Source organism: Procambarus clarkii, chromosome 80, assembly GCF_040958095.1.
Source record: "Procambarus clarkii isolate CNS0578487 chromosome 80, FALCON_Pclarkii_2.0, whole genome shotgun sequence".
NCBI lineage: Eukaryota > Metazoa > Arthropoda > Malacostraca > Decapoda > Cambaridae > Procambarus > Procambarus clarkii.
In genome coordinates this window covers 17,852,147-17,878,456 of record NC_091229.1, presented here as the reverse complement: position 1 = coordinate 17,878,456, position 26,310 = coordinate 17,852,147, and the positions used below count along the sequence as shown (strand labels likewise).

Genomic DNA, 26,310 nt, shown 5'->3' with positions numbered 1-26,310 from the left:
TCAAAGGATATCAAACTTTTATTAACAAATATTTCAAGTAGCCCTACTTTACGTGCAAGCGCAAACTAGTAAATTTAATTTCCCCATTTGAAATTTTTATTTTGGAACATCTTGATTAACAAAAATGCTATTCTTGTTGTAGCAAATGTACAGTACAATAGTTGTTAAATTTTTAGTATTGTTTTCTTTTGACATTCAAACATTGTAAAAAAAAATCTTGCCTGTTTTCATGAATTCTTTAAATGGGGAGAGCTTGACGCAATTGACAGGAAATTATACTAAAGAAATGTCTCGAACATGACTATTTCTGTACCTTTTGAAATGCATCATGCTTGCCTTATAAGTCATCGAGCTGAAAAGAGCAAATAATAAAATATAAATGCATGTCTAAGTATTTGATTTAATATCAAACTGCCTTGCCATTAAAATACCACATGCATTAGGAAGCCTTTTACATTGTGGCAGTTTCTTTTCTGGAAAGTGTTCTAAAAATTAATCGTATAAATAACATGCAAGATAAATAGGGTTACACCCCCAGTCTTGGCAAAGTTGTAAATTACTTTGAAATTCTGTGAGAATGGGTATAACAGCAGGCATCGAGCCGAGGCCTCTGCCTGGGAATGGTAACACAAGCCGAGGCTATAGTAAAGCTGTATCCACAAACACTGACCACCAGAAAAGTCATTATTTACCAAGAAAATACAGGGCTTCTTAATAGATAGGTCATTTTAGTAGGTGAGGGAGGCTACGATATCTGGTAGATGCAATTTGGCACCCTCTACTTAGCAAGACTCAAAGCTGCATCCAGCCTTGCAACAACTTTCACTACCACCCACTACAGTACCTAATTTGAATCCAAATGACTGGGAACAATTTTTCATTCCATTTATATAGCATATTTCTAGGTAACTTTTTTTTCCCCCCTCCTCCAAGAAGTGTAACTGCCACACACCATACAGTACATGCATCCACTGTACACTAAGCCAGTATTAGTGGCATTTCTTTGTCACTGACATCTCTTCAGAAAACTAGCAACACCTCAAAGTGCCCAAGTGAAATGGTCACAAGAGGGGAAGGAATGGAATAAGATATTAGAAGCAGTCTCCGTGGTGTAGTGGTAAGACACTCTCCTGGCGTTCCGCGAGCGCAATGTCATGGGTTCGTATCCTGGCCGGGGAGGATTTACTGGGCGCAATTCCTTAACTGTAGCCTCTGTTTAACGCAAAAGTAAAATGTGTACTTGGATGAAAAAACGATTCTTCGCGGCAGGGGATCGTATTCCAGGGACCATAGGATTAAGGACTTGCCCGAAACGCTACGCGTACTAGTGGCTGTACAAGAATGTAACAACTCTTGTATATATCTCAAAAAAAAAAAAAAGATACACTTACAGTTGTGACTAAAACTAAGAAATTATCAAAGGAAGGTACCAAGTTGGACGACTATGTAGCTGTTACAACTGCAAGAAAAATTATTGGTGGATAACAAGAACCTTCTAAAAAAAAAAAAAAAAAAAAAAAAAAAAAAAAACACACACACACACACACACACCAATGATGATAATTAAAGGGCATAAGAGTGGAATATTGTTGCACACTAACAGTCTCGTGCAAATATCCTTTACCACTATAACCCACTCGATAACACATCTAAATTATTGAGACTGCCTAAAATCTTTAAATCTGTATTCCCTAGAGTGCAGGCTGGAGAGAAGCGTAATACTTTACTTTTAAAATATTAAAAGGACTGGTTCCAAATCTACGCACACAAATAACACCACATGAGAAAAGAAGGCATAGCAGGCTGTGCAAAATAATTTTGCCCTGCTGAAAAGCAGAGGTGCAATAAGCACACAGAGAATTCTATCAACAACAACAGGCTTTTCAATACTTCCCCTATACATACAGGGCATAACTGGCCGACCTCTTGCAGTGTTCAAAATATAACTCGACAAACACCATTAAACGATACCTGATCAACCAAGCCGAGAGCAGTCTGGTGGATCAGACCAGTAACCAGGAGGCCTGGTCAGAGACGAAGTCATAGGGACTTTGCTCCCCTCAACTTTCGACAGGTAGACAGATACTCCTGCAAAATAGTGAACCAAATGACCCAGGCATGTGGAAATCAGTGTTCAACCAGGATTATAGAGAACCTACACAGCAGCACCCAAGGCCACAGCCACTGTGATAAAACCCGAGAGCCACAGATTCTAGTCCTGACTTTCAGTAGGCAATGGGTCTCGAGACCTGATGCAAAGGGTTGTCCTAAATGGAAGTGAATCTGACATCTCAAACCGATAAAATACTGAAGTTGATGGATATTAATCCAGACCACTTTAAAAATAAAGAATGTAATTCATTCAAAGGGCAACAGCTTAAAGCCACAGTGTAGGACAGAAAACAGGAGATGCTTTTTCACCTGTAGGGTTATAACCCATGGAACCAACACCAGCATAAGCAATAAATGCCAAGACATGGGTCAATTCAGATTCTAGTTAGAAAAATCCTCAAGAACACTGGGTTGATCTTTGACAAGCCACCAGTTTTGTCCCCATCAAAGCCACTAGAGATGGTGACCCTTGTGGCCACATATGGAATTTACCTATGGAAGGAGTTCTCAACTAGATAAGCAGGATTAATTTTATACACTGTGCGAGAATGTCATGATCAAAGGTAGCTCAACTAAGGGAAGTAGCATAAACCTATGATGAACCAATCATTAATTCCCATGATAATGTTATTCCATCAATTTTGGGGAATGGGGTGTGAGAATGGCATGGCAGCTTGCAACTAGGGAAGGGGAGAATTGTTAAAGCCATGCCATAAGGCAACAGAGCTTAGCTTTAGGGAGATACAGAGGAAGCCCTACCAGAAACTGTCCAAAATGCTCATCAAAAGGAAAAATAAAATGGGGGGAAAAAAGTTAAAAATATACGAACCAAATCTTCAACATCATCATTTTCAGCTGGAGGTGGTGCGACTGGCTGTTGTGACTGCTGCTCCAACTTAAGGAATTCTTCAGCTTCATCACTACCAACAATACTCCTTGCATTTTCTTCCTTGTTAATCATGCCCAGACCACCTAAAGACCAAAGACCCCAAGCTCTGTATGAAGTGTCACATGAATATTTTAAACATCCAAATATTAAGACAACATTTAAGAATTATTTCATGCAAATGTGAGTGTTATTTGTTATAACAGTTAACAAATATAATTTAAACCCTAATTTCTTTTAAAGCCTGTTACTGGAACTGCATTTGTAATGCATTCCTAGTGGTAACTGATAAATTTAGGTAACCTAAACAATTTAATTATATTTATTGATGTCTAGAAATAAATATGCCAACTCCTTGACACACAGGTTTACCCCTGATCCCAGGTCTGGGAGAGAGGTGGAGTTGGTGCCCAAATATCTTCTTTGCAAGCAGGCATGTAGTGCATCCAGTAATATTGTACTGTATGCCCACATTCTGCCCATACAGATTAACAAGCTCTTAGCTGCCTCTCAAAGTTTTGTACAAAATAAAAGGTCTTATTCTATTAATGTGTACATTTTATGTTGACCAAACCACACACTAGAAAATGAAGAGACGATGACGTTTCGGTCCATCCTGGACATTATCAAGTCGATTGTGGTTAAGGTATAGTCCAGGATGGACCGAAACATCTTCATCTCTTCATTTTCTAGTGTGTGGTTTTGTCAACATTTTTCAGCCACATTATTGTGACTCCTCATCTGCATTTACATTTTATCCTATTTTACCTAAAAGTATATTTGATAGGCATTGCTTATAGAATTGAATTGTCAATATATGTGCAATGATGTCATGAATAAACTGGAATATATAGTAAAAAATGGAAAAATACTGAATGGACCTGAATACTTGGTTAAGTGAAATGATCCAGTGCCAATTTGTCCATTCAAGTGAGGTATCATTTATTTTTTTCTCTGTACCGATTCATCCAAAACAACTATGAAAGTTGGAAGCCAAGTAAGGATAATATACAGAATTACATATATACAGAAGTATATATAGTAGAAGCATATAATATACAGAAGTAGAAATAAATGAAATTGAAATAATTTTATTCTTTATAAGAAGGATAGTTGTATGCTCTGAAAACTTTAGGAAAATTTTTGTCACAAAACTGATCTCACTAACAACCAGTGAGCATCTAGTTTAAAAGTACTTTATATTACGATTATATAATTTGTTCCAATAAGGAATGTATAACTTGTTTATTGAGAAGCCTATTTCATGTTTGATGTTAAAATATGAGGCTATCAGGCAAACAACACTTCAAGTTTTCAAACAATGAGTACAGGTACAGTACATTTCTGTTCACAATGAAATAACAAGAATGTGTGATGTACCCGATTTCATTGTATGGCCTCAATATTTTCTCAAACCCACATCCCAGGACTTGTATATCATACAGCCTCATTATTTTTTCAGTACTGTATCAGTAACTTACTTTCTTTGACACGGTTCCATAATTCATGTAGAGACATTGTCATTACAACTTCTTTCAGGCTCGAGATAAATTTGTTGTAGGTTGAAGGATCAATGCTACACGACTCCTGGCGGAAGGAAGTCAGGCAGTCTATCACTTTAGCCACTGACTGCAGCATTAGTACCACCACCACCAAGACCATCAACTAACTGTAGCACAACTTCCCCAAGCTGCTTACAAACTGAAAGATAAAGTCAGCTGCTCATACATATGTATGGTTGGAACACTTCTTTTTTTCTTAATAAAGATAAAAAAATATAAAAATTATACAAATAAAGCATATCAGTAATTAAAGAAGCATAAGGCAGCTTAAAAAAAAAATTAGAAAAAACCATGTGGTGCTTTAATGCAAGGATTGCCAAACAACACACACAAAGTTTTGTAATCTTGTAAATAACAACATCCAAGATACAATTTTTAAACTTGAAGTTAAAATCTGTCTCAGTTCAGTCAACAAAGTTATTACTAACTTTTTGAATTGCTTCCCCCCACCCCCAGACTTAAAACAAGTACTGTACAGTACTTCCATACTTTGTTTATTTACAAATACAGCCAAACGATAGGCCTTCATCCCTGTTTATTTCCTTCCCATTTGCATCTATCATTTTACAACCACCTTTCAATTTACACCCTTATTCTTTCATTATAAATGTGTGCTTTCATTACAGTGGGACCCACAGCATAGGAGGATGTTTCAGGCACAGTACGCCTTAAACATCTTCCCTCAGTTTGTCACCATAGTGGATACAAACACCCATGTCACACATTCATTTTACATTTACAGCTGTATAACTTTAGCATCTCTGAGCAACCATGAGAGGAAAGTGTCCATCAAGGGATAGCAGACTAGCAGTGTCTCAAAAGCCAGGAATACCATCAGTTTAGAGGTGCAAGGGTTAAATTGGTTCCGTGCTTCAGAATAGTCTGCTCACATTGCCTGTGCACTTGGCATGATACCTACAACAGAACAATTTTTAAGAATGCTGATAAAATAAGAGAAAGTTCTTAGTGTGACAGATAGGCCTGCACAGAGTCAACCAGGACAGAGAGAGGAAACCAAAAAGAAAAAGAGAGAGAGAGAGAGACTAAGACATACTCAGCCCCTAGGACCTGACTTATGAAATTCAATACTCATAAAGAAATGTAATGTACCAGTAGCACAAGCGCTCAGTGTAACATGAAGAAAGAACCTGGGACTGATTCATAAAGCAGTTTACACAAGCACTTACGAACCTGTACATTTTTTCTCAATCTTTGGCGGCTTTGTTTACAATTATTAAACAGTTAATGAGCTCTGAAGCACCAGGAGGCTGTTTATAACAATAACAAGAGTTGATTGGGAAGTTTTCTTGCTTGTAAACTGTTTAATAAATGTAGCCAAAGCCGTCAAAGATTGGGGAAAGATATACATGTTCTTAAGTACTGTACTTGCGTAACTGCTTTATTAATCCAGATCCTGGATAAGGGAAGATACTGTACCAGAAACACTTAAAATCTACAGATATAGCTCCTCTGCACAAGGAAGTAAAGCTCTGGCAAAAAATTATAGATTAGTTGCACTAACATCACACATTATACAAGTTTTTGAAAGAGTGATTAGGAATAAAATTTCCAGTATTATGGAAAATAATGAACTTCATAGCCCAGGACAATATGGATTTAGAGTGGGTAGATCCTGTCTGTCACAGTTACCTAACCACTATGATAAAATCCCAGAAGCCCTTAGAAGAAAAGCAAAATGCAGATGTTATATACACAGACTTTGCAAAGGCATTCGACAAATATGACCATGGAGTGATAGCTCATAAAATGAGGTCAATAAAAATAACAAGTAAAGTGGTACGTTGGATTTTCAACTTTGTCAAACAGAATGCAGAGAGTGACGATCAATCAAATAAGATCAAGCCCAAAGTGCAGTAAAAAGCTTTGTACCCCAGGGCACAGTTCTTGCACCACTGCTATTTCTCATTCGTATCTCGGCTATAGACAAAAATACTAGTCCCAGTTTCGTGTCATCCTTTGTAGATGATACAAAAATCAGCATGAAAATTGCCTCTGTAGAAGACACTGAAAAATTATAGGCAGATACTAATAGGCTTCGATTGGGCAGCTGAAAATAACATGATGTTTATAGATGATAAGTTCTAGGTACTTAGGTATGGTGGATATGAGAAACTTAAATGAAACACAAGGATACAGGATACAATCAGACTTTCTCATAGAAGGAAAGCAACATGTAAAAGATCTGGGAATTATGATGTCTGACGAAATGACATTTAGTGAACATAACTGAGCAAACATAGCAGCAGCCAGGAAAATGATAGGATGGATTATGAGAATGTTCAAATCCAGAGACCCCACAGCAATCCTAATACTATTTAAATCACTGGTGATGTTCCGTCTTGAGTATTGCTCGGTACTCAATTCCACTTTCAGAGCAGGACAAATCTCTGAATTGGAGGTAATACAGAGAACATATATGGCACACATAGAAATAAAACATCTAAATTATTGGGACCAGTCTCAAAGCTCTCAAAATGTAATCTCTGAAAAAAAAAAAAAAAAAAAAAGAGACAAGAAAGGTATAAAATACAGTAATATATCATGTAAGATACTGGAGGGCCAGGTCCCAAATTTGCACAGTAGAATAACATCATACTGGAGCAAAAGATACATAAGAAAATGCAAAATAGAACCAGTGAGGAGTACAGGTGCCATAGGCACACTCAGAGAACACTGTTGTAACATCAGGGGGTCCATGGCTGTTCAACACCCTCCCAGCAAGCATTAGAAATATTGCTGGAACAAATGTGGATGTATTCAAGAGGCACTTAAACTAGTTCTTACAAGAAGTGCTTGACCAACCAGGCTGTGGTGGATATGTGAGCCTGTGGACCCATTCCAAGCAACAGCATGTTGGATCAAGTTATCACAAGTCAAGCATGGCCTCAGGGAGTAGAACTCCCGAAACCCTCTCCATGTATGCTCAATAGCGAGAGAAGGGGAAATGAGGGATGTTTGAAGACTGGAGCAAGAGGGAAGAAAGATGGAGAGGGGAGAGTGAGAAAGTGGGAAGTAACCCCCCCCCCCACAATGTACCCTATAATGGAAGGTACTAAGGAAAAGCAATATAAATCATAAGGCTTTAATAATATGAAGAATAAAAAATATACAAATTAGTACTGGCCAATATTTTATCCCCCACAACATAAATAAGCTTGAAATTGATGCTCTTAATGTTAGATCAAGCAAGCTGGCACTGATTAAACACATATTAACACTTGCTTCCCCAATGCATTGATACTCAGTCTTAGTAGTTAACAAGTAAAACAGAAGAGCCATACTTAGGTTGAAGTTAGGAGCTTCACCACCAAGAAGTGCTAAAAAGTCTTGAACGGGAGTAGCCGAGGTGACATGTGTCACCAACGGACGAGTCAGGTCACTGGCACTCATGCTGTCATTTACATCCAACTTGGCCTTCTTTGTGCTCTCGTCACCATCATTGCTGCCAAAATAAAAAATACAAAGTACAAGTCTGAGCCTGCTGCAGCAAAACTCATTCCTTACCACTTAATCTAAACATATTCTGATCCCGTACAAATACCAACTGTACCACAAAGTTGTTCGTCATATGTTTAACTGTTTGCCCATGCTGTGAAACCTCCCAATTAAAATTCCCACCTAACTTCACCAATGTTTATAAAAAAAAAATTAATAACTTCATGCAATTCTTTTTGGAGCATTTTTTTTTTTATGATGATAGCTTCATTACGTCAATTTTATAAAATTTGGCGTACTAAATATTCAGCACCCATTTTTATTACCTGAGGATGGCGCAGGAACATGCAAACCACCACTACCACACTCCCTCATTTGTTATAGCGCAACATTGTTTGCCCTTATTTATTGCTCCAGATATTATATCCTATATTTCATTCTATCTTTCACTATTATGATAAAAATGGTATGAATAAGTTGACATGTATAAACAAAAATATTATTTGGTGTAATATCTGTATAATGAATGTAAAGTCAACAACAGTAGAGAAACGCAGTCACTCGTGAATACTCCTTCAAATAGCATATACTAAGTTTTCCATTATCTATGGATTCTTGCATTTTAAAAATAGGCAGTCAAGTAGTCTATGAATCAGGCAGGCAGGCAAAGTTTACATCTGACAAACAAATGGGTCTACAAACTGGAAACAGACTCATGTCCATGGAGGAGTGATAACAGATGGCCAGAAGTGACATTGACAGAACTAAACTTACTGTGGAAGAGATAGAAACACCTAGAAAAAGAAGCAGGACCAAACAAGATACAGTGGAACCTAGAATAACGAATTTAATCCGTTCCGGCACCGTAATCGTCATGTGAAACGGACGTCATACAAAACGAATGTCCCCATTGACAATAATGGTAATCAAATTATTCCGTTCTACCATCAAAAAACATCAATATGATACGCGATGTTTTAAATAATGGAACAGCCTACCTTACATACACTGAACAAACCTTTATGACATTTTTCTTTCTTCAAATTTGTTCAATATTTTTTTTTTTTCATTTGTCTTATAGCAAAAGGTTCGTTCGGTGGTCGGCAGGTAGGCTGCTCCATGTTTCTTAAATAAAAAAACGAAAAATAAAAAAAAAACAGTCGAAACAATTTGAAAAATGGACAAATGCCATAAAGGTTTGTTCAGTCATTCCTTTCCCCCGTCCCATCCCAAATCCTTATCCTGACCCCTTCCAAGTGCTATATACTAGGTAGTTGTAATGGCTTGGTGCTTTTCCCCTGATAGTTCCCTTCCCTTCCCTTCAGTGTTTGTCGGGTAGGCTGCTCCATTATAGCAATCTTTCTTTGTTTCAAATGTGTTCCATTTGTTTTGTATTTTTTATTTACAGTCTCAATAATGGTGCAGCCTACCAGACAAACACTGAATGAACCTTTATGGCATTTGTCCGTTTTTTTCAATTGTTTCAACCATTTTTTATTTTTCGTTTTTTTTTTATTATTTAACATGGAGCAGCCTACCTGCTGACCACCAAACCTTTTTGACATTTGTTCTGTTTTCAAAATTTTTCATTTTTTTATTTTGTTTTTTTTATTTATTTAAGAAACATGGAGCAGCCTACCTGCCAAACACCGAACGAACTTTTTTTTGACATTTGTTGTATTTCAAAAAATTCCCTTTTTTTTCCCCTACATAAAAGTCAATGCTTTGCAACATCTCAGCATCATTAACATCTTTAAACAAAAACAACATAATTTATTTGCATCGTCAGAGGCGTCAGAGAATGTGCAAGAAGCAGTGCGACCCCCACCATGTGGTGTCGTCTTTATTCAAACGAGCGGTCGCCATACGAGACGAATTGTCGGCGATCGGGCCAGGTCGTTATCCCAAAAAGTTCGCCATTTGAGGCGATCGTTATTCGAGGTACCACTGTATATCACTATGGTTACTGAAGGAAGCTCCAAGAATTCTGTGTTACCTAATAACTAACATTTTCGACACCAGAGGTACAGACATGAAGCACTGAACTGTAGACCAGTATCATTAACTGAATCCCAAGCAAAATACTGGAAAAATTCATCAGGAAAAGAATTGGGGGAACACTTGGAGAGAATAACTTTTGTATTGGAGGGACAACACTGGTTCAGAGGAAAAATCATGCTTAACACTTTTGTTGCCCCGGCGGGTGACCCGCCACACACCTCAAAGTCGGCCGAGCGGTGCGTGTGAACTCGCCACTACCCACAAATGTTTATACTTTTTTTAGCTTTCTGACCTTAATTTTTGTGCTATGTCTTTCAATTTGGTATCAAATTGTTCGCAATAGAATTCTCTAAATGAATATTTGCATATAAGAACATACAAGTCTCACTTTCCTATACTTTGGACCTGCTGCGCACTACAAGGTAGGCCAAGAGCTCACCACCACACAAATATGTTTATACCCTTTTTAGCTTTCTGACCTCAATGTTCGTGCTACGTCGTTCAATTTGGTATCAAACTGTTCACAATAGAATGCTGTAAAGGGCTATTTGCACATAAGAACATATAAGTCTCACTTTTCTATACTTTCGACAAACACTCAATAACTTTTCCCTCATACGTGATTCTTTCAATGCTTTCGTCATGGATTGGCTCTGTTCTTGATCAGTATCCATCTGGAAATCAATTTGCAGCGTTTATAAAGCCGGTAACAATAAATACCCGAGATAAAATAACCGGAATGGGGAAACTTTTCGACTTGAGGGAAGCCGGCAGCTGTCATCAGCGGTCACGAGAACAGTGAGCCTCCAGCGTGGTCAGGATACCATGTGGGGTATACAGAGAATGGGCAGAAGTTGGCACGCATTTTAAAACAAGTCCCATAGTATTCAGACAATAAATGGAATTTCATCAGATTTTTTAAATTAATGACGCCGTTTGCATCAGTCGAGCATACTCCGTATTTTGGTTTCGTGACAGGAATATGCAGCATCAGACAGCGAAAGAGTTAATAAACTTTATTGAAATCTATGAAGGGGTCCTTTAAGTACAGCAAGGATAGGTATCTTCCTAGACTGCTAGAAAGCTTTTGATACATTTTGATACAGTTCCTTACAAAAAATTAATACACAAGATGTAGAGGCATGCAGGGATAATGGAAAAAAGACACTAAACTGGGTAAGGGAATACCTGATGGATAGAATCTGTCATAGACAAGATATGTCAGGCTTGAGAGGCGTGGAAAGTGGGGTTTCCAAGGGCTCTGTCTTATGACCATTACCGTTTTTAATTTATGTGAATGATGTACAATATGGACTAAGATCAATGTTTGCAAAAGATGTAAGTCAATGAGGAGAGGACCCCCACTCACAAGCTTCAGAAGTGGGCAGATAAGCAGCTGCTAGAATTCAATCAAAATAAGTGATTGTAGTTTAGTAATGAAGAAAGGGAGACAAGAGGCCTGTAGGACACTACATCATAAGGTAAAGGCAACTATTGTACAAGAAAAATTAAGAGAAAGAAACATGGCGGTGGATATACTCCCAACACTACACCAGAAGTTCATGTGAACAGGATGTCAGTGGTACATGGGAATTTGGTGAACAGAATAACATTGTCATTGAATTGTTATAATATTTGACTAATTAACAAACACTGGTGAATGGCTAGCTATTGTCCTTTATGTATATGTGCTTGTCTCATTCACACCTTTCTTAACCCTTTACTATTATTATGGCTCTCTTCGGCTGAATAATGTACTCCTAATTTTGTGTAAACTAATTCAATTATAAATCTACAAATATTTATGAATAACTTGTCTGAATTTGAATTGACTAAGCATTAACAGTAGACTATTGAAAATATACATGAGAATGCAGTAATAAGAAGGATAAACAGGGGTTTACTGTATCAATGAGTTCAATATATGCATGTGACAACCACAAACAGCTTACCTAATTATTCCTCTTACCTTGCAAACAAATCTTTGTTATCCCTCTTGGTCTTCTTTATCAACTTTTTGGTTGGGAAATGAGTCTTGAGGGACGGCACAACTTTGTCTCTGGCCTCACACACACATTCTGGAGTCTCAAGAATATTCTGCATAAAGCACAGCAAATTGTCAAATCATATGTTCCAATTTACTCTTAAGGAATCAATGATACACACAGTCAACTAAGAAATAAAATGTTAACTGACTAGTAACACTTGCTCGAGGGAAAAAAACTTTGTGAATACACACAGTAAAATTATTTTAAAACAGAAGCATTGTATTATCAGGCAAAGAAACTTTCCCCAGTGTCTTCTGCTTACCAAATCATGAGTTAATATTCCATCACAGGTGTGAAGAGTTTATCAAAACATGAGGTGCAGGGGGGGGTGGTATGGGGTCGTGGGGGTGAGAGCTTACTAAAACATGAGGTGGAGGGGGGGGGGGGGTATGGGGTCATGGGGGTCAAGAGCTTACCAAAACATGAGGTGCAGGGGGTGGTATGGGGTCGTGGGGGTGAAGAGCACGGTCAGTGAGAGTGTTGAAGTAATGCTGCAACTGTGGGTTTAGTACACCTGTCGGAGCCAACTCTTCCTCTCCATCTCTGGAATAATTACCAAGATTTATGAAGTTAAAAATGTATATGCAGGATATGAATAATGTTGCAAATTTAGAGGCTCACTTACCTAGCAGAAGCATCTACAGTGGCCAAAGTGGTTTTTGAATAAAGTGTTCAGAGCACTGATGCTCTAGGATGTTTAACACATGCAAATGAACTTTCACTTAATTCAAGCAGATAGCTCTTGACTGTGAAATTTTTTTATTTTTTACTAAAGCACAAATGATTAGAAATTTTTGTTTCAACTTAAGTTATTTGAGTGAAATTGCCTAATAGTCAAAATATGATATTCAAAAGCATATGTTATTCGTGAAGCATACCCTAAATTTTTAAATACAAAAGTATAAAAAATTCACACATCGCCATATTTGAAATTGTATAAATCAAACTGCAATAGGTAATTTCCTAATCCAACTTTGGAAACAAAAAAACTTTGGACTGGAAACTACAAACTTAAAATTTAATAATTTACCAATGCCAACTTCAGTAGTTAGCTAGCTCACAAAACAAACAATTACTCACTCCTCTTGACAACTAAGATCCATGGAAGAAATCAGGTCATCCATTGCTTGAATTTCATTATCATTCAAATTTTCTGTAAGACGTTGAAGGGAAGGAAATGTGTACATGCGAACTTCTTCTTGGAATGGTAATGGTATCCATATGAGACACTGCAAGAGGACACAATCATTACTGGCAGTGTTAACGTGCTAGTTTGACACTACTTATGCACCGTAATCACTGGATTACTGGCAGTGTTAAAGTGAGAGTGCGACACTACCTATACACCGTAATCACTGGACGAGGAAGACGCCTCACAATAAGGATAGGTAAACGTACCTCATATTTTGCTGTAATATCAGGGAAGAGAGCACCCATAACCGGATTATAATTATTATTATAGATCCTTCTGGTGACTGCCACCATATCCAACTCTTGTAATGCTTGAATCAGAGATGAGAAAGCCACAGCTGCTGCCTGTAAATGTACGTATATTTACTTGTATGATAATACAAGTAAAGTATGATAATACAAGTAGTATGATAATATCTTGTCTTCATGTCTTCAAAAATATGTCTCTCAATGTCTCTATGTCTCTCTCTTATGTCTCTCTCTTCATGTCTCTCAAAAATACGGCACGCATAGACGCAATAAAGCACCTAAATTATTGGGATCGTCTTAAAGCCCTCCAAATGTACTCACTAGAAAGAAGACGAGAGATATATCAAATAATATACACCTGAAAGATACTGGAGGGCCAAGTACCAAATCTACACAGTAAAATAACAACGTACTGGAGTGAACGATATGGAAGAAAATGCAGAATAGAACCAGTGAAGAGCAGGGGTGCCATGGGCACAATCAGAGAACACTGTATAAACATCAGAGGTTCATGGTTGTTCAACACCCTCCCAGCGAGCATAAGAAATATTGCCGGAACAACCGTGGACATCTTCAAGAGGAAACTAGATTTATTCCTCCAAGGAGTGCCGGACCAACCAGGCTGTGGTGGGTATGTGGGCCTGCGGGCCGCTCCAAGCAACAGCCTAGTGGACCAAACTCTCACAAGTCAAGCCTGGCCTCGGGCCGGGCTTGGGGAGTAGAACAACTCCCAGAACCCCATCAACCAGGTATCAACCAGGTATCTTGGAATCAAAATTGAATCTCCAAGTAGGACACCAGATAACAATATTTATGAATCTAATAATTAAAAACTGTGTTCACATCTCAATAGAATTTTTGTGTGTATGATATAAATACAGCACAGGTAGCAATTTTCAATCAGACAGAAAAGATTTTTGCCTGGATGTTGTGAAATAACAAAATTAATTAAGCACATCCCTCAAAGAATACCTTCAAAAGAACCCATCATAAGACATCTAAAATCTGTAAGTCGTTTAGTAAAAATTACCAACATAACAATGACAGGCGCCTGTGAACAACCCAGATATAATATATATATTTTACACAGTATATGGTTATACTGTATGACTAATTTGTTTGATTTTGCCAGTGATCTGATTTACTATACTTAAGACTTGACTAAACTACTGTAATAGTAAACTTAAGTGAAGGGTGAGATAATGAACCCTTCTCATATATATAATACTAAAGGAACTGTCCCTACCATTGTAATAACAAAAATCTGCATTCTTCCTAATCCAGAAAGATGTTCCATACAAATTAATCCAAACTTTTGAAAATGTAATGTTTTCTATGGTGAGGTAAGCCATGTTTACCACAATTGCTTGGTGGATTTGTCACCATAATCTGCTAAAGCAAGATTTGTTTGCCAGCTAATACTTTTCAGACCACCAAGACTCCCATTGCAGCAGCAGCAGCCATTTGAGCAAGGATTTACTGCAATTAGCTGTCGTTTAGAACCTCAAATGAATAGATATTATGGGACTGAATCCTGTTAAGATCAAATTGGGACAAGGTCTAATATGGCTTTTAAAACTGTTTTCCATTTGATAAACATATGAAGTTTTCTTACTGCAAATGAGAGAACATGTAAATATAAAAACAATACATTTTGCAAATAAGATATTACATAAATATTACATATAAAATACAATATCTATTTTTCTTTCATTTCTGAAATTAAACTAATATTTTTTGCCGAGTTGGTTAGATTTATTGAAAAAGCCTCGATTATTTGGATTCACCGATTAAGGTAATTATAATTTTTTGTTAGCCAACTGTGTCACAGAATGGGTTTAGTTCTATTGCTATCAGTTCTATCAAGGATCCAGTGTATTTTAAGACCTTGACGGGTATCATTTGCAAAGATTATTTTGAATAATCCAATAAGATTATTGAATTACCTGCTAACACTAGGGTATGTTACGAAATTAGTGGTGCAGTTACACATTTACTTCAGATACACAACTCAATACTTACCTCTATTGATATATAATAAGGGTTCTAAAATATTATATCAAAGGGCTGCATGGCCCAATAACAACAGATATACAGTATTCCATGCACCACTATGTGTGTCTTTTAAATTTTCAAGGTGATACACAAAAATGTTTCCCAGATATTACATGGGCACTGCCAAAAGTAGATTTTTTGTCACTAAACAATACAGTATCCTTACAGGGGATAACTAATAAAACACATGACCATCCTACAAATATATTAAAAATACAGTGTACTGCAAGCAATATGAGAATGTAACTAATTCTATCACCATCTACTCTTACCAAAGTGTTCATTAAAAAAAAAAATCTTTTACAAAATATAGTTTAAATTTTTGTCAAAAATATGTTTTAGCATATTTTAAACAAAATGAAAGATAATTTTCTGCACTCATAAAACAGCCAACTTATCTTTACACTGACCTCATCTCCCTCTCGGGCAGTGATGACCAAAACCTGGTCCCCAGCACGTCTCTGGTGTGACACAGTTGATGAACGAGTAAATCCTAATATACTAAGACTGCGTGGACTGTTTGATTTGTACTTCATTTGCGCATCCTCATCTGTAATACACACAATCATAAAATATGATAAACAAATTTAATAAATTTACCAGGTATAAATCTTAAGCAAATAATATATCATGGATGTTAAAGGAGAAAACAAGCAAAGGATACAAGATACGGGGAATAGATTCAGCAAGCAGAAAAAGCTTCTTTAGACAGAGAAGATACGGGGAATAGATTCAGCAAGCAGAAAAAGCTTCTTTAGACAGAGAAAACATGACACAAGAACATCAGTGGGAGTTGGAAAGCTGAGCGAGTTATGGAAACACAAGAACTTTTACTTAGTCTGGGTGTTCAAAAATGGAAATGCACTGGAAGAGAATTAAATAAATGCCAAATCAAACCATTTCAAAAGCAATTACAACATAGAACTCTTCTTTCTCCTTAATGTTAAACTATTTAAGTCACATAAATAAGTGTAAATTAATGAAAATGGGTAAGGTAGATACAAGACCTGTATTTAACTACACCATAAGATGATAATTACAGGAAACAATAAGAGAACAGGGAGTAGACATAATCCCAACACTAACACAAGAAGCTAATGTGCACAGGATATCAGCAGCAGCATACGGGAAGTTAGCAAACATAAGAATGTTAATTAAGAATCTAAACATGGGTTTTCAAATCCTTATACACAGTGCCTATGTAAGACCATTACTTAAGTGTACAGTACCAGCATGGAACCCATGCCTTACAAAAGTAGGATAAAGGGACATCAGTGGAAGCTAGACAAGCAAATGTGCTAGAGATACAAGGAAGTTCTCATTCCCTGTACAGGTGGTCAACAAGTGGAATGCATTAAAGAAAGAAGTTGTTGAAATCAATTCCATCCACGATTTTAAGAAAAAATATGAGGAAAACATTTAGAGGTAAATTAGTGCACCAGGTATAAAAAGCTAGGAGGCAGGTCATACAGAGTAGGTCATACATACAGTGTTTAGTGCTTATCTGTCACTGACAGGTAAGCACTGAACACAGTGGAACAATCACCTCACAAGTCATACAAGAACTCCCAGAACCCCATCAACCAGGTACAACCTTATTCAATATGTAGTGATGCAATGGCTTGATGCAACATATAAATAAAAGTAAGCCAGAGATGGTACTTGCCATGTTGAATACATTAACCCATATGTTGACTTAACACTTTGTTAACATATTTTGAAATAATATATCCAGTATGTTAACAAAATCTAGTGCTGTATGTATAGCAACAGAGAGAAGAGACCAACACGAACCATTTTCAGTGGCTCCCTGTCTAGCCACCAAACCCACCCACCCACTCCCAGGCCATGAGCGTAACCAGATTATTGACGATCACAGCCAGCCACACGCCTCTTCCTCCAGCATTACTGGAGGAAGTAATGTTACATGCAACAACAGTGCACGAAAATATTCCCTTAGTAATTGTTCAAGATGTGCTAGAAGCCAAGGATCGCTCCTTCCTTAAGGTCTGGGACCTAGCCCCCATGGCCCTCCCCTCAATCAAATTTGGGAGTAATTTCTAGTGAAAAATATAAAGAGGAGTTTTGTAGAAATTAATTTAGATTTATGCAGAAAGAAAATTTGTAGAATATACTGTACTTGAAAAGTGTACTTTTAAACTTTTATGTTAAAGAAAAATTTGGATATACTGTACAGTACAGTATATCCAAAAAACTAGCATTGAATGTAACGAAACACCATTTCTTAGATGAGTCCCTGAGACTCCCTGAAGCTATCCGAAATTATATGTGCTATATTAATTTGGGGTCGTCAGTCACAGGCCTACCGGGAACCATGAGCCAGAACCTGGCTCCCTCAGAGAGGCGCAGGAAGCAATGGGCTACGAGCACTTTACATTTAAAGTATGTTGTAATTGCCATTGACTGGGGGAAGCACCCAGAAAGATAGGCAAAACAAAACAGACCACAAACTGGTGAAAATTGTGACCTATGTCCAAAAAAGCCAAAAGACTCCCCAAGGAAGAAAACAAACAAGCAACACGTCATCCAACTAGCACTTCCACTCGTTAGTACTATACCCCAGGGGTAGCCCACCCCCTCAGTTCTTGAATGATGAAAACTGCCAACCGGAGGGAGAGGGAGGGAGGGAGGGAGGGTGTCAGGGAGCCTCCAGGGCTCACCCAGAAAATGGCATTTTATTACATTCAACACTAGTTTCCAGTGGGGGAGCCCTGTCGACTCCCTGAAGCTGGCAGCACTACAGGTCTCAAGACAAAGTAGAGATAGATGGCCACGACAGTCTCCCCAACACAACACAAGGCCGAAGAGGGCCCAGGACATTCACAAGATACCTGGTGGCCAAGACCCTGTTCAACCTCCAGGCTGGCTAGACTTGATGACACTACAGACAACCCGAGACACACGAGCCCTGGAACAGGGAACCAGAGAAACCAGGGTCCCGCAGGTAGTGATGTAAAGCTGCCACCAGACACAGCACATGATACACCTCCAGCTGAACCAACCAATGGACCCCCTCCAGAAGCATGCCGTCTCATTCTTTGCCAGAAAAGAAGAAGGGTACAAATAAACATAACGACCACCAGGTCCAAACAAGCAGAACCCCCGGCACCGGAGAAGAGCATGAAACTCCCCAACTGGATCCCCCCCACCCCCGAGGCCAAAGCCAGCAAAAACAAGGCTTTCCCAAAACAATTACAAACCGAAGGGACCACAACAAACCGAGGAGATGAAAGGAAAGAACCCATTCCAAAAACCAAGACGGCTCAAGTGGCACATGAGCAGGCTGGAGATGAGAAAATGCAAGAGAAAGCTTGCTTAACACAGCAGAAGTGACATCCACCCCGAACACAAGTTGCAGTGGCTCCGACAATGCTTCACAATAAGAAGCGACAGTATTTGGCATAAGATGCTGGTCCAGAAAAAGCCAAAACTGAAATGTCAAGACAACTTTAACCGACACAGATGAAACCTTACAAAGGAAAAGGAAATAGCAGAAAGACCACCAAGAAACATTATACCTGTACTGTCACCGAGACAGGTGGGACTCCATCAAGGAAGCCACCTGATCACCATACAAATGGCAATATGCCCGCATCAGAAAGACCAGGCGTGAAGAGCAGAAGAGACAGCTGACCAGCGAGATACATCAGCCCGACCTGCTGAAGGAGGCGGAGCTGCAGAAAAACACCCGGGTTTGGACATCAAACAAGCAGCACCTGAAACCATGTGGAGGAGAATCATCCTCCCTCGATAGGATTCCAACCGAGCCAGAACACAGAGCAACAGCTGGACTGGAAAAAATAAGACAGGAACCCCCACCACGACCAGTCCAGCCGAAAAGCATCCACCATGAGGGCCTTGTAGTCGGGAAACGGCACCACATACAGTGGGAGATGCCGAGACTACGCCAACGCAAAGAGGTGCTCCTCCGGTCGCCCGTACGTCCGACAAAGCCACAGGAAAAAGACGGTGTTGACCGTCCACTTTTGGAACATAACGAAAGCAGTAAGCCTGTCACCCCCACTACGAAACCAACCAATCCCTGAACCCCCAGATGAATAGGGACGTGTCAATAATCATCCTTGAGGTCCAGGGAAATCATCTAAGCGCCCGGTTCGAGAAGAAGCCAGACCTGGGACAACATGGTCATTCGAAAGGAGGGGCAAAGAATCAATCGATTCAGACGAGACAAGTCCAGAATGTACCGGAGATTCACACAGTCCCATTTCAGATCCGGAAACAAGCAGGAAACCCACTTGAGAGACGAAGTCATTTCAACCATGCCCAAGGGAAACCACTCCAAGATGCCTCGATAGAAGGACGGGGAAGAGGCCTACCCCCGATAGAAGGAAGGGCCACCCAATGCCACCAAAGGCCAGAAGAGACAACCCAAAAAGCCCATGAATCGCAGGACTATGCACGGGCAAAAACAGCCAGCCTTCCCCCCCCATCGCCCCGTCAATGTTGCAACCCGCGAAAGGACCGAGGTAAACCCTGAGAAACCAATTGTCACACAGAGTGAACACCGCACCGACCGAATGAAGAAAGCCCCTGGGAACTCACCAAAGCAGAAACTGGCACCCAAGGCCTACCCTAACCAAACGAGGCCCAATCCCTGGCACGACCCGACCGACAGGTTCTGGAACGACAACCACCCCCACCCCTCCCCAGAGCACCAATAAGCCTGAAATAGGATGCCAACTGGCTGGAGCCGCCGACAAAAACTGGGCAACGCTGTCCTCAGGGAACAACAGAGGACAGAACGACGACAAAGACTGCACAGTCAGGGTCCAAGCCGAATCCAAAGAGAGCACGGGCGGCTTGGTGAGATGAGAGGTGAAAAATAGAGATCACCTCTTGGAGGATCAGCACAAACAGCTTCAGCAGGGCAGACGCTGCCTCAGCAGCCAAAACTAGAACCCCAGCTGAAGGCCCCTCACTCAATGCCCCCACATCCTCCGAAAGCGAATCCGAAGACAGCTCCAGAAGACCAGAGAAGTATAAGACCAAGGCCAAATGACCACAAGTCCAAAAGTTATCAGCTGCCAAAGCAGCTGAAAGAGTGGGAACCTGAGCATGCAACTGTACCAGACCCACATTACGAGGAAGCCCATGGGAAAAGAGGCACTCACTGCGGAACTCAAGTGAAGCCCCTAAGAATACCTGCAACACCGTAAACACCACTTGCCATTCAAGCATTCGGGTATGACAAAACCCACGTCAAACTCCAAGAGAAAAGAAAGGGCAGTTTGCCAGCCAGAAAGACTCCAGAATCTCATAATGAGCCCAATACGGGGAAGAAGAACCAAACTCAAATGAAGCCGGATCCATCACAGTCTTAAACCGGGTCTCCTGAACCTCCTCAGGGAAAATCCAAGAGGAATGAAACCTCCAGAAGGAAACCTCTGGAAGGACGAATCTGAGGTACTGTACTGAAGGGCACCCGGAAACAAACCCGGTAAGTGAGCCGCACCCAACTCAAATTTATAAAGGGACGTAGGGTAGGAAAAACCCCTCCCCTGCAGCAATAACCTCTGCCCAGAAGGCACAAGGGCCCAAGCAGAGTCAAAAGGAACCATAGTGCTCCAAGCGGACTTCCCCTGAGCCCTGGGAACCCCAGACACAGGCCCCAGGGCAGAGCCCTCTTCCACGCTCACCACCCCTGAAGAAAAGGTGGCATCTAGGGAAAAAGTGTCAAAGAAAAGTGTTGGCTCGATTGACCCAGAAGCCTCAGCAGGAAAATCGGGATCAACCTCCTCCCCGCCAGAAGGGGCAGGCCCCGAAGCCACCCGAGCCTCATCCTAAGCTAAACCCCACCCCGACTCCGAAATCCTCAGACGTTTGGGAGCCGGAAGCAGGGGCAGAGAAGCTGGGTGAACCCCAAAACCACATGGGAAAGAAACGTAGGACATAGACAGAACCAAGGCGGAAGCGACCAATGCCCCCAAATCAGAGTCCCTAAAACCCAAACGTGGCAGCTCCAGGACCTCCAACCAGGCAACAAACTTGGCCCGTTGCAATAAGGAGAATTGAGCATGCAACACAGCTGCAGCCTGATTCCAGAGATCATCAGACAAGTGATGGGTAAATTGAAGCACAAGCAGGGAACAAATCCCGCAAGACTCCAGGTCGTAGGTGTTGTCATGCAACCCAACAGGTAGCATGACAGAGGCAGTACAGATGAGCGTCACCCTGAGGCAAGAGTGATGAACAACCTTCAACTTCACACAAAGTGAAAGAAAACTCAGAAGACACATCCATGGTACCAATAACACTCTGCACCTGGGGCAAGACAGAAAGCCCAAGACCCCCAACATATCCCAAGGGTGAAGACAATGCCAAAGAACCAAGTCCTCAAAAGGAAGTGATTCCCGAACGCACCAGGGAAGATAACCTGAAACACAAGGGTAGTACTTACGGAGCACCTAGGGAAGATCACCCTAGGCGCTACACAGGTCAAATTCCAGAACAGGAACATAAGGCCAGAGGTGACCGAGCTGACCGCCAGCACATCAGTTAAAGAACTGAGTGGGCAGGCTGCTGGCTCACCTGAGCCAGCTCCCCCATTTCCCCTTCAGAGGGTGGAGGGTAGCACTAACGAGCGGGGGTGCTAGTTGGATGACATGTTGCTTGTTTGTTTTCTTCCTGGGGTAGTCTTTTTGCTTTTTCAGACATAGGTCACAATTCTTACCAGCTTGTGGTCTGTTTTGTTTTGCCTATCTTTCCGGGTGCTTTCCCAGTCGATGGCAATTATGACATACTTTAAATGTAAAGGGCTCATAGGCCATTGCTTCCTGCGCCTCTCTGAGGGAGTCAGGGTTCTGGCTTGTGGTTCCTGGTAGGCATAAGGACTCCAGTGACTGACGACCCCAAACTAATATAGGACACAACAGTTTGGATAGCTTCAGGGAGCCAACGGGCCTCCCCACAGAAAATAGAGAACTTACCTGAAAATGGCACCAAAGTTGTACCATACTTGTAACCAGGAATAACATCCTCTTCATTTACTACAGTTTGTGCATCATCATACCGATGATATGATGTTTCATTGGTTATCACAGCCGATTCTTTGTGAGCATGCATTTTCTTCCATGATGGTGCAGTCGAGTGCTTTACCTAAACATGAGAGAGAGAGAGAGAATCTAGAGTGGAAAGATTATTTACTTATGATTAACCAGTTATGATTGGCTAAAAAAACTATAACTTCCACATGTTGGGGCAGATGATCATACACTGTATTTGAGCTTCATAAACATGCTTAGAAAATAGTATACAGTACAGTAGTAAATTGAAAAATAAAAAAAAATGGATGTTTATCTATTTTTATAATCCACTCCACTTTAAATAAATCAAGTTTTGAACATGTAAAACAGCTCTCTGAACATAGCATTTTGATGCTCCCTAAATCATGATCACTACTAGTCCCGGCGGGAAGGTCCACGACACTCTTGTCTCGAGCTTCATCACATTCCTAGCTAAGAAGGCTTTCAATATTTATCCAAGAGGCTGACTTCCGAGTTATACACCTGGATGCTAGCTAAGGTAAGTATGAAGCGTAAGTGAAACACAGAAAACAGAAAGAAACAATGGAGGAGATTCGCCGCAACTGCAGTGTGAAGCTCCCTAAACTGACAGTCTTCTGTGCTAGATTCTTTGACTGCAACACCATTTTTGAGGGGCCCTATCAATTTCAAGGGTCAACAAAAAAAATTAAAATTAGCATTTTATAATATATATATATCTCGACCATAAAAATCTGCTCTTTCCAGCTGTGCCATTAGCAAAAATAGTGAACAAAAAATTATACTGGAAGTTTTGGAGTCAGTCACTGAACTTGACCAATGATTGGCCTTTAAAATCTATCTAGAGAATGCTCACTTATATACTGTACTTGGCGAAATAATTTGTATTAACCTTGATTCTGCCGGTGATAGCAATCTGGAAATCTGGACCAATTTCTAACAAGGTGTTCCATGGGGCACTGTTGGAGGAATTTTTTTGGAAGAAAATGAGCTGTGGTATTGCCTCATCAAAGCTGCAGATGATACCATCAACCTGTAAACAAAACACTTCATAATACCTACACTCAATAAATATTTAGACGGTTTCAACAGGCAAAAGAAATTAATATTGAATATTTACATTTCAATAAACCTACAGTTATCTTGAGGTTATCTTGAGATGATTTCGGGGCTTTAGTGTCCCCGCGGCCCGGTCCTCGACCAGGCCTCCACCCCCAGGAAGCAGCCCATGACAGCTGACTAACACCCAGGTACCTATTTTACTGCTAGGTAACAGGGGCATAGGGTGAAAGAAACTCTGCCCATTGTTTCTCGCCGGCGCCTAGGATCGAACCCAGGACCACAGGACCACAAGTCCAGCGTGCTGTCTGCTCGGCCGACTGGCTCCCGTTCCAGTTCCATGAACATTGAAAACAAAACACAGTGCAAATCAATAGCAACAGTTTTAGTTTAGAAAATGAAAAACTTGTTGGGAAAGGAGTTGAGAAAATAGTAAATTTTCTCTTAAATATTGCATTTTTGTTAATTAAAATATAAAGCTTAGAGTAAAAATCTATCTACCAAACTTGGTAGCCAGCTGCAAAAATATCTGATGTGTTCATTTATACTTCAACTCAATTTCTCTCTTGCATCTCTTACTTTATTACATGGTACACCATATAAAGTTAACTACAGTACTCAAAACTGATACCGTCTACATAAAAATCATGCACTTGCATATTTTCATTTACAGTACAGTGCTGGAATTCAGTTTATTACCATATGTAATCTCTTCTTGTCTCACATATGCCTAAACATTTCCAATATTATTGTCTTGAACAGCTACCAGATCCCCTCACTTGCATTTGCTATGAGCAATCAACAGTTACCCTTCACTAGCTTGTCTTGAATAACTAATACAGTGGTTCTCCCCCTCACTTAACATTATCCATCCTCAGAGCATTCACTCGTACCGTGAAGGGGTTTTCAGTGGTTGGTAAAGGGTCACCACCCAACCCGTTCTCGCAAATTCGTAAAGTCAATATTGACTTATTAACTACGTGCATAGGTGATATACTAAACATAATAGATACCCTTAAAAAGATTCATAGAAAACACCGACCTTACCTAACCTTGTTAGTACTGTATCTTAAGATAAGCATCTTATTGCTTCGTAATTACAATTATTACTTAACCTATACCTATTATAGGTTAGGTAATAATTGTAATTACGAAGCAATAAGATGCTTATCTTAACATACTAAGTAGGTTAGGGTAAGGTCGGTGTTTTCTATGAAGCTTTTCAAGGGAAACTATTATGTTAAGTATGTCACCTATGCACATATTTAATAAGTCAATATTGACTTATTAAATTTGTGAGAACGGGTTGCACCACCGCTGATCTTCAAGTTGAGTAACAATAACAAGGCTCCACTGACTTGAGGCCCAGCTACAAAAGAATCATGTTCCCGAGAGACAATGTCACAAGCATTTGACGTTTCAGTTGAAACTTTTATACGCACCAGAAGATGGACAAATATTATGCAGATTGCAGACTATATAAGAAATATTAAAAGTAAAAGTTTAAAAATATAACTAAAATATAGCTAATGAGTGTCAAAATTGTATTATACAGAGACTATCCTTACTCACTGACTAGTTCATGAAGTGAATTACCTAAAAAATACAAACTAATTACATATACCCTGTAGTAGTCAACAACAGAGAACTTGATTGATGTACAATACTGTATTACATCAAGGATATACCATTTATGGGAAGATCTAATCAACAACAAAAGGGTAGCTAAAGTTTCAAGCTTTCATTCTACTAATCAAACATAGTATCGCACAATTACAATTTATACAAGTACTGTACTTCAATTAAGTGTTACTAACTTCTGCCACCACCCTAGTCACTAGAGCTTCGCCTGCAAGTTGAACTGCCGACTTGGGTTTGCCAGTTCCAGTTCTGAGCCACCTGTATTTTGCCATTACGTGCACTGTTCACTCCAGTGGAAGGTCCAGGATTGTCTTCGTCAGAGTCCTCTGCATCATCATCGTCATCATCCATAATATCTGGCCCTCTGGAAATAGGTAATTCACTCACATTAACTCTTAAAAAATAACAAATTAAGCAATAGATGTTAATTGTTAATACTGTATATGATAAGCTTAACTTTTATAAACAAATATTGTACTATTATAAGATATATATGTAAACACAATGGAATTTAATGTAGTTTTGTACAGAATGAACGCTCTCCCATATAAACACTTTCGAATTAACGAATTAACACTTTCGCTGGCCTCATGGGCAATGCTAGGCCACACACTGTAAGGTCGGCCTAGCGTTGCCCATGAGCACACAACCTCACTTCCAATGTTTATACTCTTCTCGGCTTTTTCACCTCAATTTTCGTGCTATGTTGTTCAATTTGGTATCAAATTGTTGGTAATAGAATGCTGTAAAGGGATATTTGCATATTAGAACATATATGTCTCACATGTTCTATACTTTCAGTGAACACTCAATAACTTTTCCCTCATACGTGATTCTTTCAATGCTTTCATCATGGATTGGCTTTGTTCTTGATCAGTATCCATCTGGAAGTTAGTTTGCAGTGTTTATAAAGCCTATAACAACAAATACCAGAGATAAAATAACCAGAATGGGGAAACTTTTTGACTTGATGGAAGGCCACGGCTGTCACGAGCGAGGTTATGAGA

The 26,310-nt window shown here is 39.7% G+C and overlaps 1 protein-coding gene across 1 annotated transcript in view; it reads right to left on the bottom strand.

Annotated features, from left to right (window-relative positions):
* Positions 1-26,310, bottom strand: part of Ku80 — a 34,779-nt gene continuing 8,469 nt past the window's right edge. Inside the window, 14 exon segments of the mRNA XM_045727866.2 lie at positions 1-352; positions 2,942-3,084; positions 4,480-4,624; positions 4,626-4,699; positions 7,863-8,023; positions 11,987-12,114; positions 12,482-12,608; positions 13,146-13,294; positions 13,464-13,601; positions 15,971-16,110; positions 22,529-22,697; positions 23,496-23,636; positions 25,480-25,542; positions 25,544-25,667. Of these exon segments, the coding sequence (XP_045583822.2) occupies positions 338-352; positions 2,942-3,084; positions 4,480-4,624; positions 4,626-4,699; positions 7,863-8,023; positions 11,987-12,114; positions 12,482-12,608; positions 13,146-13,294; positions 13,464-13,601; positions 15,971-16,110; positions 22,529-22,697; positions 23,496-23,636; positions 25,480-25,542; positions 25,544-25,667 (1,717 nt within the window). The 3' untranslated portion in view covers positions 1-337.